This window comes from Leptosomus discolor, chromosome 7 (genome assembly GCF_034619465.1).
Source record: "Leptosomus discolor isolate bLepDis1 chromosome 7, bLepDis1.hap2, whole genome shotgun sequence".
NCBI classification, from domain to species: Eukaryota; Metazoa; Chordata; class Aves; order Leptosomiformes; family Leptosomidae; genus Leptosomus; species Leptosomus discolor.
This window is the reverse complement of record NC_141397.1, coordinates 38,575,728-38,586,658: the sequence shown is the minus strand read 5'-3', so window position 1 is coordinate 38,586,658 and position 10,931 is coordinate 38,575,728. Positions and strand designations below refer to the sequence as shown.

At 50.4% G+C, this 10,931-nt stretch overlaps 1 protein-coding gene across 1 annotated transcript; it reads left to right on the top strand.

The window, feature by feature from the left end:
- Positions 1-8,907, top strand: SRPRB (SRP receptor subunit beta). Its single transcript, XM_086468383.1, has 7 exons — positions 1-112; positions 249-343; positions 756-833; positions 2,660-2,742; positions 3,184-3,320; positions 4,267-4,321; positions 6,505-8,907. Exons 1-7 carry the CDS (start codon positions 1-3, stop codon positions 6,719-6,721), a joined length of 777 nt encoding a protein of 258 aa, XP_086324509.1. The 3' UTR covers positions 6,722-8,907.
- The last annotated feature ends 2,024 nt before the right edge of the window (positions 8,908-10,931 follow it).

The following is a 10,931-nucleotide window of genomic DNA, read 5'->3' as shown; positions in this document are numbered from 1 at the left end:
ATGGCGGGCAGGTTGGAGCCGCACCTGGAGGCGCTTCGGCGGGAACTGGGGGCGCCCGACCCTGCCCTGCTCTCCGTCCTCCTGGCGCTGCTCGCCGTCGCCATCACGATCCGTGAGTTGCGAGGAACCATCTCCCTCCACCCCGGATCCCCCCTGCCACGTTCTGGGGGCCTGCGGGGGAGCGCCGGGCCGCGCTCGCTGAGGGGGCGCCGGCGGCGGGCTCAGGTGCTCCCTTCTCTCTCCCGCAGTGATCTGGAGGTTTGTGCAGGGCAGGAGGAGCAGCCGGAAGGCTGTGCTGCTGGTGGGGCTCTGCGACGCGGGAAAGACGCTGCTTTTCGCGAGGGTGAGCGGGGAGTCGCGGGGGGGGCGGGGGTGGGCGGCCGGCCCGTCGGTCCTAGCGGCGGCGAAAAGAGCCTTGGGCGGGGGAGCGGCCCGGCTCCAGCCGCCTGGCGGCCTCCCGTGCGGAGGTGAAGGTGCTCCGAAGGATTTGCAGGCACACTCTCTTCCTTGTCTTGGCGACGTGGAGATTCAGTATGTAAACAAGTTTATGTGTGTTTTTTTTTTTTTCTTTATGAGTGTTTTTTAAATTCTTTGAGGGGAAAAAAACCCTGAAATTGTTTCACGCGTGTAAATTGAAATTAGATATCTGAAGTCTGTTACCCCGGATCATTTCAGTTTCTGGGTGGATGAAACACGATGCCAGTGTTCCTTCAGTCTCCTTTTTCTGAAAATGACTGGGTTTTTTTTTTCCCCAGCTGTTGACAGGCAAATACCGCGATACCCAGACCTCGATAACCGACAGCTCCGCAGTTTACAGAGTCAACAATGACAAGGTGAGCGGGCAGGTTTTTCACAGAGTGGTAGGGGTTGGAAGGGACCTCTGGAGATTATCTAGTCCATACTGTAACTCATGCATGGTTGCTACAGCCGGCTGATGCCTATGTTTTTCTTGTTTTTTTTTCTCTGGTGCCTTTCTGTTTTTCTGCTCCCTGTGCCAAACCTGGCTTGATTATTTTTTTTTTTTGTGCTACTCATTGTTCCCACCTTGAAATCAGTCCTTAGTTTCATCCAAATGTAGGACAGGATTTTTCTAGGCAATGCATGCTGAGAAAATAGGAAAATACTGTGAAGTATTAGGGACTCCTCGTCTCTGCAGCTTTTGCTTGGCAAATTGTGATACCTTTTTGACTGAAAACCACATCTGTGTATCACCTTTTGAAAGCTGGCTAGTGTGGGGTATTTTTTTTTTTTCTATAGAAGAGCAAAAGGAGCTGCTTTTACAAGCGGAGTAAAGCACAGTGCTGTGGGGATAGCAGTGTGGTTCAGAGCAGGAGGGAGATTTGTGAGGGACTGTTCTGTTGTGTGATTTATTTGCTTGGCAGTAATTTCTGTGTCTCCGAAGAAAACCTAAATTTAAAAGCTTTAGCAGGCTTAGAAAGAGCCTCCATCTGAACTTTGTGTGCTTTTCTGGTTACTTTCAGGTCCTGGTGCTGCCACAGACCTAGTTATTTTCAGTTTATGGTGACTCTGGTTTCAGAAGAGTTTCTTTCTCTTGCCAGGGGCACGTGTGGGAGTGAGAGCAGCAAGCTGGAAGCGTGTTACGTGCCCGTGAATTGTAAAAGTAGAGGATGTTTTTTGTGGCTTCTCTATGGCAATCTTCAGTAACAGTGGTGATAATAAGGGGCTGAAAACCTAGTAAAGGGAAGTGCAGGGGCTTTTTTTATATTTGCGTCTTTAAGATTGAGCAGACAGGAGGTATTTGGAGGGGGAGAGGTGCTGGAATGCTGCAATGCAGGCTGTTGCTTTTCTATTTTTAAGTTGTAGACAAGGTTTCTGTTAAAATTCAAGAGCAGTGAGTAGCTGGGGTCTTGTGTAGCCTTCCCTGCCCTCTCCAGAGCAATGAGCATTATCTTGAGAATGGTGACATGGCCCTGCTTAGCCATGTCTTGATCAGGAGTGTGTGAGAGGCATTTGTTCTCTTTAATGTCCCTGCTTTCTCTGGCTGGCAACCTGTGGGAAGGGAAACATTTGTAGCTTTCACTTTAAAAAAGTCTCTTGCAAGGGCATTTTTGTGTTATTCCCAGCGAAATTGTGTGTATTTAGGTAAACTTGCAGGTGGGTAGGTTCTGTGTGTGTATAGATGACTTGATTCAGAGCCTGTGGGATTAATATTCTGTCTTGGGTACTTGCATGACAGGAGTTTGTGGCTTTGCTGTGCGGAGATCTGCCTGCTTTTGGGGACAGTGCTGTATAGAGAGAGGTGACTGATGAAGCTTTGTCGCTCTCACTGAGCGTGTGGTAGTTGTAGGGGGGTGCTTTGGAAGAGAAATGAGTTGAATGTTCTCTTTTCTCTGTGGTCGTGCTCTGTCCACTCACTGCTGGCGGGTGGTTTCCCGGTGTTGGTATCCTCCTCGCTGAGGCCCGGCCATGGGTGTCGTTCGTCAGCATTTCTTTTGCCTGTCAGAATTGTTTGGGCTGGTGGAGACACTGTGCCTCAGGGAGAGTTCCGTGCCTCTGCTCAGTATATGGGGATTCACTCGCCCAGTGCTGCCTCAGCACTGGGTTAACTGGAATCCATATCAGACTGGTTTTCCCCAGTCTGTGATCAGTGGTACCCCTCAGTTAGATGTTGCTGATACCTTCTCATTTCTGTCCCCAGAGCGCTAATGTGACCTTAATCGACCTTCCAGGCCATGAGAGTTTGCGCCTTCAGTTCTTAGAGAGGTTCAAGGCCGCAGCCAGGTAACCTGGAGAGGAAGTTGGCAGGGGAGGAGGGGCCAGGTGATGTTTTGGAGAGGGATAAACCAAATGGTGGTGGTGGGGATGCTGTGGGCTGCATTCACTCGGTGTGGTGGTGCCCTGAGAGTCAGAGCTCTGCCGTGGAGCAGCGGGGGATAGTTACTGTTCTACTTTTTTGCTTACCTATGTTTGTCGTGCATCAGGAGGCAAAGCAACTGCAGCAGGGAGGGTTTAGGGGATGTGGTGTATCCCTCGGGCAGAAAGGGAAAGGTTTCCTGCTGGGGCTGAACGCGGGGTGTATTTCAGCCAGCACGTGCTGGCATGCTCGTGGGTTGGATGAGATCAGTTGTGGAAACAGATGCGTTAGCCCAGGCTGGAATACTTGCAAGGGAAGATGGTTGCAGAGTTTCAGGCCCAGCGTGTGTTCTTCCCTCTTTCTTCCAGAGCCATTGTGTTTGTGGTGGACAGTGTGGCCTTCCAGCGGGAGGTGAAGGATGTGGCAGAGTTCCTGTACCAGGTTCTGGTTGATAGCACCGTGCTCAAAAATGCACCTGCGCTGCTGATTGCTTGCAATAAGCAAGGTATTGTGTGCTGCCCTGTGGGCTGGGCATTGGATTCGGTCCTTGAGTGACAGGGGTTCATGCTGTGGAGGCTGAATTTCTTAGGAGTTGGGATTTCAGTGAAATGAAGGCTGGAGCTTAGTTTTAAACTTGGACTACTCAGCAGGAACATTTCTAGCAGCTATTGGAAGAATTCTTAGGTCAGGTATGCCTTATAGTTTTGCAGAGAAGCACCGCTTGGGAGGGCTACAGCTTTTTAGACAGGCTTAAGTAAGGCAGGTGGCTTTCTCCTTATGTGGAACTGTCTTCCTGAATTGTCAGGTAGCAGAAAATAGGATCAACTTGTGTGTAACGAACTCTCTGTACACACTTGGTCACTTCAGTGTTAAAATCAGACAGCCATTTGGCTGTCAAGGTGATGCGTTTTGATTGGACTAACAGGAACATCCAGTCACTGAAAAGGACTAGATTTTCAGATCCCTACAGCTTTTATAGTGAAGATGTGGATCCCTGTCTAACAATCTGAAGCTTTTGGACATTATCAGGTTTGATTTTCTTAGTTATTTTGTGTGGTACTTCAGGAGCTGCCTGAGGCCCTCGTGGCTCCACGTGCTGTAGGTGAAAAAGTGCTGTGTTGAGCTCTGTACTGCCAGGACAGGTGAGAGTGCTGGGCCTTGTGGGTAGGACATCAAACCCCATCCTCTATTTGAAACAACTTAACTGCCCAGCAAGAAGAAACGAATTCCTTACCTTATTTCAGACTTTTGGGTTGCTTCCATTCATGCCTGCAAACCCAAAGTTCCAGCGTCCCTTCTCCAAGTGCAGACACAGCCTTGTCTGTCCCAGTAACTCTTATGACTGTGCAGACGAGCAGGCTTTGCTGTCTGTACCTTTAGGGGGAGGAATAGGGTTCTGAATTCTGACAAAAAAAACAAAGAGCTGATTTCCTTTTCTTTTCTCTCTCTAGATGTCACAATGGCAAAATCAGCAAAACTTATTCAACAGCAGCTGGAGAAAGAGCTGTAAGTATGAAATTGGATCTTAAACACTCTGAGCTTTTTTCCTTTCTATCTCTTACCTCAGTGCTCAAGGAGTTCCCTTAAGCCACATGTAAGTTCACTGTAGAAAAAGAGCAGTCTGTTTTGTCTGTGTGTGTGTAACCAGGATGAGAGAAGATTGCTCCTTGTCTAAAGCACGCAGAAAAGCAGTAGGCACAGTGTAGTGCCTCCTAGAAGCTGTGGGTTGGAGAAACAGCATCCCAGTCCTTTCATAAAAGCTGCCATCCCTAGGTTGAGCAATACGTCCCGTGGCCCAGGGCTGTCCTCTCTCAGGTACAGGCAGGGCTGGTTTCTGAATGTCAGGACATTAACCTGGGAAGACAAACAAAGTATGATCTGTTGCTAATTTTAAGTTGTAAGAGGAAGTGGAAGGAGGAGAAAGTGGCTTGTAGACTGTGCTACGTTGTAAGCCGGCAGCTGAAATGAGCTGCAGCATCAACGGCTGGCATGTCCATCCAGGGAGAGGGCAAGTAGAAGATGATTTTTAAGCTGTCTTTAATTTCTGTGTGTGAAGATTCTGCCTCTGAGTCCCGTAATTGTAGTTGGGTCAAATCTGCTCTGGGAGAGGCCTGTGTAGCTCTTGTGCTGCGGTGGACTTCTCCACCAGCATCTAGTAGATATTTTTCCTTCCCCGCACACTCAGAACTGGGTATTTCACTTTCTTTTTGCCTGTGGATCCTGTTTGCTCGTGTGCAGTTAGTGGCAAGGCGGCCTTGAGGGGGCAGAGGAATGTAGCTCTTTGGTCTCCAAACAAATGCGTGTTCGTGGGATACGGCCATCTTGTTGCCACGTGGTGGACTTGACAGTGTTGGGTGTACGGTTGGACTTGATCTTAAGGGTCTTTTCCAACCTAAATGATTCTGTGGTTCTCTAACCTCTTTGGCCAGTAGACGGCAGCAGGGTTATTTATTCTGGTGCCTCTTCCAGGCTGAATACCTGACCTTCCTGTTTTTAAGGAAGGAATTAGTTGCCACATATTCAAGCTCTCACAGAAAATAAGCGTTCCTTGGTTCTGATGTTGAGCATTTGCCAGTTGCCTGTATGTAGAATTTGGATTTCTAGGTTATGTGTGCCCTGTTAGGCAGTGTTATCCCTGCAGGCTGGCAGATTGCTGCCATCCTCCTCCCTGTGCTGCTCTACTTGGATGTCCTTTTGTGGAGAACCCAAGGAAGTGTCTGTTTTCTTATTCCTGAGCTCACACCTCTGGGCAGTGTTGTTCTTTCCCTGTGGCCCAGTAATTTATTTCCATTCTGAATAAGGAGTAGCTGGGGTTGACTGAGAGCAGGCACTGCTAGGCTGCTCTGTCCCTAGAAGAGGTACAGTGTGCCATCCACAAGGAAGTTGAAGACCTGGGGAGAGATTGCTCTTTGCATCTGTGCCTGGTGCAGCCCCTTGACTTCCCTAGCCTTGCTTTTTGGGACCTCGGAGGCAAGCAAATCACAGTGCCTCTGCGTTTCTTGGGCTGTTCCATTTCCCTGTGCTCCTCTGCCTTTGGGTGCCTGGTGAGTGTGGACAAGGAGGTCCATCCTTCCTCTCCACACGTGACAGGGGGTTGAGATGCTGCAGCAAGCTGAAGGGCAGGAGCAGCAGTGACATTGCAGCCTGGTCCTTGGGCAGGCATTGCTTACGGGAGCAGTGGAGGGGCTCAATCCCCCTCTCAGTCCCACTCTCAAGTGGCAGTGGGGTGAGCCCTTGCATCATCCCTGATATCATGGGTGCCTCTCTCTTCCCAGTTAACCTGTTAAACTAGTGCAGATCCTGAGCCCTGTGGGCTAAATCACATGTAATTCCTAGTGACTGGTGTCTGCCATGGGGATAGTTGGGGAAATTTGGATGAGGACATTCTCACCTGACTCTTCCTGTTGTTTATTACAAAACAAAACCTGTTTAAGCACCCTCTCCTTGAGTGGCCTCCTCTCTGTCTTGCTGTCTTGAGGCTCCCTGCAGTTGTGCCTTCCAGCAGGTATTTAGGAGAAGTGGCCAAAGTGCCTGACGCTGCCTGTGCCTCACAGGGCAGAGCCTGGAGCCTTCTGTCCTTAGTGTAGTCAGCATCCTGCTGACACAGCCGGGTCCGGAACATCTCAGCAGCCATGGTGTAGGTAACCTTCCCCTGGATTACAGTTCTTGACCCTTTCCCTTCTCTGCAGCAACACCTTACGAGTGACCCGCTCTGCAGCCCCCACCAGTCTGGATGGATCAGCCACTGGGGGCCCTGCCCAGCTGGGGAAGAAGGGCAAGGACTTTGACTTCTCTCAGCTACCCATGAAGGTGGAATTTGTGGAGTGCAGTGCTCGGGGCAGCAAGGGAGAGGAGGGAGATGCTGACTTCGAGGGCCTCAAGAAATGGCTGGCCAAGATTGCCTGAATGGAGAAGGGCAGGGCTGGAGGGAGAAGCTTGGGGAGGCTGGGGGCCAGGACACTTGTGGACTGAAAGAAAAAAGATCGTCTGAAGCACTCAAAGCTCATCTTGCTGTAGAAAGAAGAAACTTAAGCTGGAAATCAGCATTGTATCTTCCTCTGCTGCTCATGGGCTTGGGAGCAACGTGACACAATTGCTGGCGTGACTTCCTCAGACTGTCTCTTCACGCTGCAACTTTTTTTCCTCTCCCCTCTTCCTTTGTCTTCTTCTGGGTTGCTGACGCTCTGGGCTTCTGTGTTTCCTTAATGTTTAGGCTTTTCATTTGATAGTTGCCAAGCAAATTAGGAAGGAGTGCACTGCCAGGTGAGTTTTAGAGGTTGGAGTCTGCATGTTGTCTTCTGCCTTGGTTTAGCATTGCAGCCCTGTTACCTCTTAGAGCTACTGATCACCTCTGCATTCAGACTTCTTTCCCCAGCGTCTCGCTGCTTGGAAGCACTGTGCGCATCACCTGTGCTGCCCCAGTGAAGTGCATAGTTTCTCGCAGTTGGGCAGTCATTGAGGAGAGTATAAAAAGCTGCTTTCCTCTGTGTCTCCTACCTTCCCCCTCTTCCAAACTGGTGCAGTCCTGTTTCTGTGGGACTGGAGTGGTCCGTTAAATGCCCAAACCAGGCTAGCTGCTCTGTCTTTGTCCCTGCGCACTGCCTGTGTCTTGCGGTGCCCATGTCTTTGGGTGATTTCCACCTTTGGACAGTTTTTGGGAATTTTTCTTTAACTGAGCGCTGTGTCCTGAAAGCTTGTTTCACTCTGCTTCTCCTTCCCTTACGTCAGGCTCTTCTCCCATGGACGTGTGCGTGCATGCCCCAAGTGGCAGAGTTATAGCAGGGTCTCAGCTTGAAACATTTTTAGATTGATACCTACATTATGTGTGAGATCTGGCATGACAGGCATTTGCTGTGCACTCCCCTGCCTGTCTCCTGCTCCGGTGACTGCAGTGAGATCGTGTTTTGTATTTAATTAGTCAGCAGTTGGGGCAAAGTGAGAGGGAAAGTCAGGGAGCTGCTAGCACATGAGTATGATTCATTCTCCTGAGGAAGATGCTCGGTGAAGAAGGGGAAGAAATGGGAGATTTTCCCAGTTTGTCTGTGGTGTTCAAAGCCAAATTCTCTATGGTGTGTGTTATCTCAGCCATTAATCTTGCAGGGAAGGTTTGGGGAATGCCTGTCATTCTAGATAGCTTGGTGGCTCAGGAGGCTGCTTGGAGGGCTCTGATTTTTGGCATGAACTGTCCAAGGGACACTTGCTCTCCTCCATCCCATCCTCTGGCCAGGAGCGTTGGTTATCCAAAAACAGATCTTCCAGCAGCATTGGTGTTGGTCAGGTGGGAGACAAGACCCTGGTGCTATGCGTTCAGCTTTCCCTTCCTAAACGGCCCTAAAACACAGTTTTCCTGCCCAGCAGCTTCAGACAGCTTTGTGCCCTGGTGAGGTGTCATTTCCCTGCAGCGCTTACACAAGGATGATTACTCTCCACGCTGCATGTTGCGAGGTCCTGCAGCATTGGAATTTTTCCTTTGTTTTTGTTTCTTCCCCTTTTGTTTTAGGTAGGAGGGAGTGGCAGGCTCCTGGTAGACCTTTTTTGTCCTTTGCTGGCTCCTCTCCTCTGGTTTGATGCTTCCTTCATCCCTCAACTGAGCTGTTATGTTCTTTTCCATTTTGTCAGGGGCATTCTCTGCCTCCCTGTAGCGTTGCCGAGTGTTAGTAGCATTGGGAAGAGTGAGAACAGTCTTCAGCAAGGATCTGTGCTCGTGATGGAGCTGGGCCTTGCATTTCTAGTCTTGTGAAACCAGTGGCTCTTCTACTATCCATGCAGGAGGTGGGGAGGGTTATATTTATGAAGTAGGTTATACTGTTTCCTGCAGCCAGAGTATTGTTGGAACGTGATTGTCATGCTTTGAACTCCTTTAGCTGGAAATCCTTCCTAGGCTGCCTGCTTTGAATCTGTAATGCTGAAGAGAGAATATTGCTGTTTCTTTGGGTGGTTGTTCTGCTTGCAAAGACCTGTCTCCTTCAAAAGCAGAGGCCAAACGCCAGCCTCTGCTGGGGTAGTGGGGGGGCAGGTAGCATGAGGCCATGGTTGGGTTTAAGTTATTAAAAGTATTCCTTAAATAAATTTTTTTTTTGCTTTGTTCTCGAGTCTGTCTGTGTTGGCCCTTTCTCAGTGGTGTCAACTGCATGTGGACTGTGGTGGAGATGGCGATGGCACCCTACGCCTTTGCAGCTGGACAGGGACACCTCAGCTTTCCCTGCTTGGGGGCAGCTGAACTGGGGCTGCACCCAGTGCCGCTTGTGCCAAAGGATGGAGTGTGCATTGGGCTGGTGCAGAGCTGCACGTGGTTTTTGCACCATGCTCCACGAATGGTCTGTTAAATATTTGGGGCTGGTTTTTTCCCCAGTGGCTGAGGGAAAAGTGCAGAACTGGAAACTCTGAATGTTGTTCTCTGAATGTTGTTTTGTTTTGTTGTTTTTTTTCTTCCCCAGTCAGCTTCCCCAGTCAGCTTTGTTTTTGGCTCTGATGTATAAACCTTGCTCCCAGCCTGTGGCTTTGTGCTGGCTGGGCAAGTTGCTCCTCAGGCTGCAGCCTGGCAGCCAGTGTGTTTAGATGGCTTTGGCAAGACAGTGGGATGTGATAAACTCAGCCCCTTCTGCTCCAGCTGCCAGACCCAGGGTCAGTCAGCCTGCTGCAGTTACACATCTGCAGGGATGGAGGCTTTTACTGTACTTTAAAACTCTTTTGAGTGGTACTTTTTGCTATGGGTTTTGTTTTTCCTGCGAATTGTTCCCCTGGAAAGGAAAGGTGCTTTTGGAAGAGATTGACAAGCACAGTGAGATCCAGGATAGCAGAAACCACATGAAAGTGGAGGAGACATTGCTGAAAGGCAAAGAAAAGCAAAAATAGCCCAATGCCTGAACGTTGGCATCTGGTGGTGGTGGCTTCCAAGGCTCTCAAAACCAGGTATTGTGACTGTGACCTTTCCTGTGAAAGCCCCAGCCACCTTAACACCTTTGGGGCCAGGAGCTTCTGTGTGGCCCCGTTTGAGTCACCTCGTATGCTTCCCCTGGCTGGCACCTCCTGGGGCGTGTCCAGCTTGATGTTACCCCTGATGGGATGAAGGTGGAGAAAGCAGAGTTAAGGAAGGTGATGCAGGTGTTAATGGAAAACCTGCCAGGTGGAGGGCGAACAGGAATAGCATGGACAGACCTCATTTTCCTACAGACTTGCTGATCCAGAGCAAATCCAAGGCAGCTCCCCTCCTGTCTCCTTTTCCCTCTACTCTCCTTTACTCCCTTTGTGAGCATGGATGCAGCAGGGCTATTGGCCAAGAGCACAGTGAAAAGGCACTCCTTGCCCCACACAGCGACGAGGTGAGGACAGCAGAGGCTGAATACATTTCCCAGGGAAAGTCGTCTGCTCCTCTCCTGTCCCTTGCCATTGTATCCGGGTCACCTTTCTTTTACTCTGTGATGCTGCCCAGGAGGGGATACAGCCACAGTGTAAGGGAGGAGGAAGGTGTGGTGGCCCTGACTGGCCTATACTCCTTTCCCATGGGCCCAGGAGCCCTATCGCAGCTCAGTCCTGGCCCTTCAGTCACTTCCTGAGGTATGTTGTAGGTGTAGCGATCTCCAGCTTGGCCATGGCCATGTCTATGCCTGACCATGGACCCTGCTGATCCTGACCCACCGACTGACTCTCTAGCATCCTTTGCTATCCCACCCCTGGGGATAGTATTGCTGATCCTGACCAGCCATGGTCCTCTCTGGGTGGCAAACGCGCTTCAACAGCCTGCCCTCCTACAGGAGCCATGGAAGAGCTGTGACCCTCTCGGATCTAGTGCATTCATGTCAAGCCCTTTGCTCTTGGCTTCACCTTTTTGCAGCATCAGCTTGGCGACATGGATGGTGTGTCCTTTGCATAGCACCAGGCTCTTCAGATCAGCTCAGGAAGCAATTCCTGTGATGCCAGTCAAGGGGTGTGTCATCCTCTGCAGGTGACAGCAGGCTGTCGTCATCAGTGGGTGCATCTCCAGATCCCACTAGCCGACACCTCTCTTCCCATTCTAGCAGGTTGCCTTCATCCTGTCAGGAAAGGAGAGGTCCTGACTAGCGCTGGGGGGGCAGGAGAAGCTCTGCCAGAGTGGGTTAGGGAGGCCCTGGAGCTG

Excerpts from the sequence above, each read along its gene's own strand:
- SRPRB (XM_086468383.1), top strand. The coding sequence starts at position 1 with ATGGCGGGCAGGTTGGAGCCGCACCTGGAGGCGCTTCGGCGGGAACTG. Across the intron at positions 344-755 it reads AGACGCTGCTTTTCGCGAGG|CTGTTGACAGGCAAATACCG; the intron begins GTGAGCGGGGAG and ends TTTTTTCCCCAG. Across the intron at positions 2,743-3,183 it reads AGGTTCAAGGCCGCAGCCAG|AGCCATTGTGTTTGTGGTGG; the intron begins GTAACCTGGAGA and ends TCTTTCTTCCAG.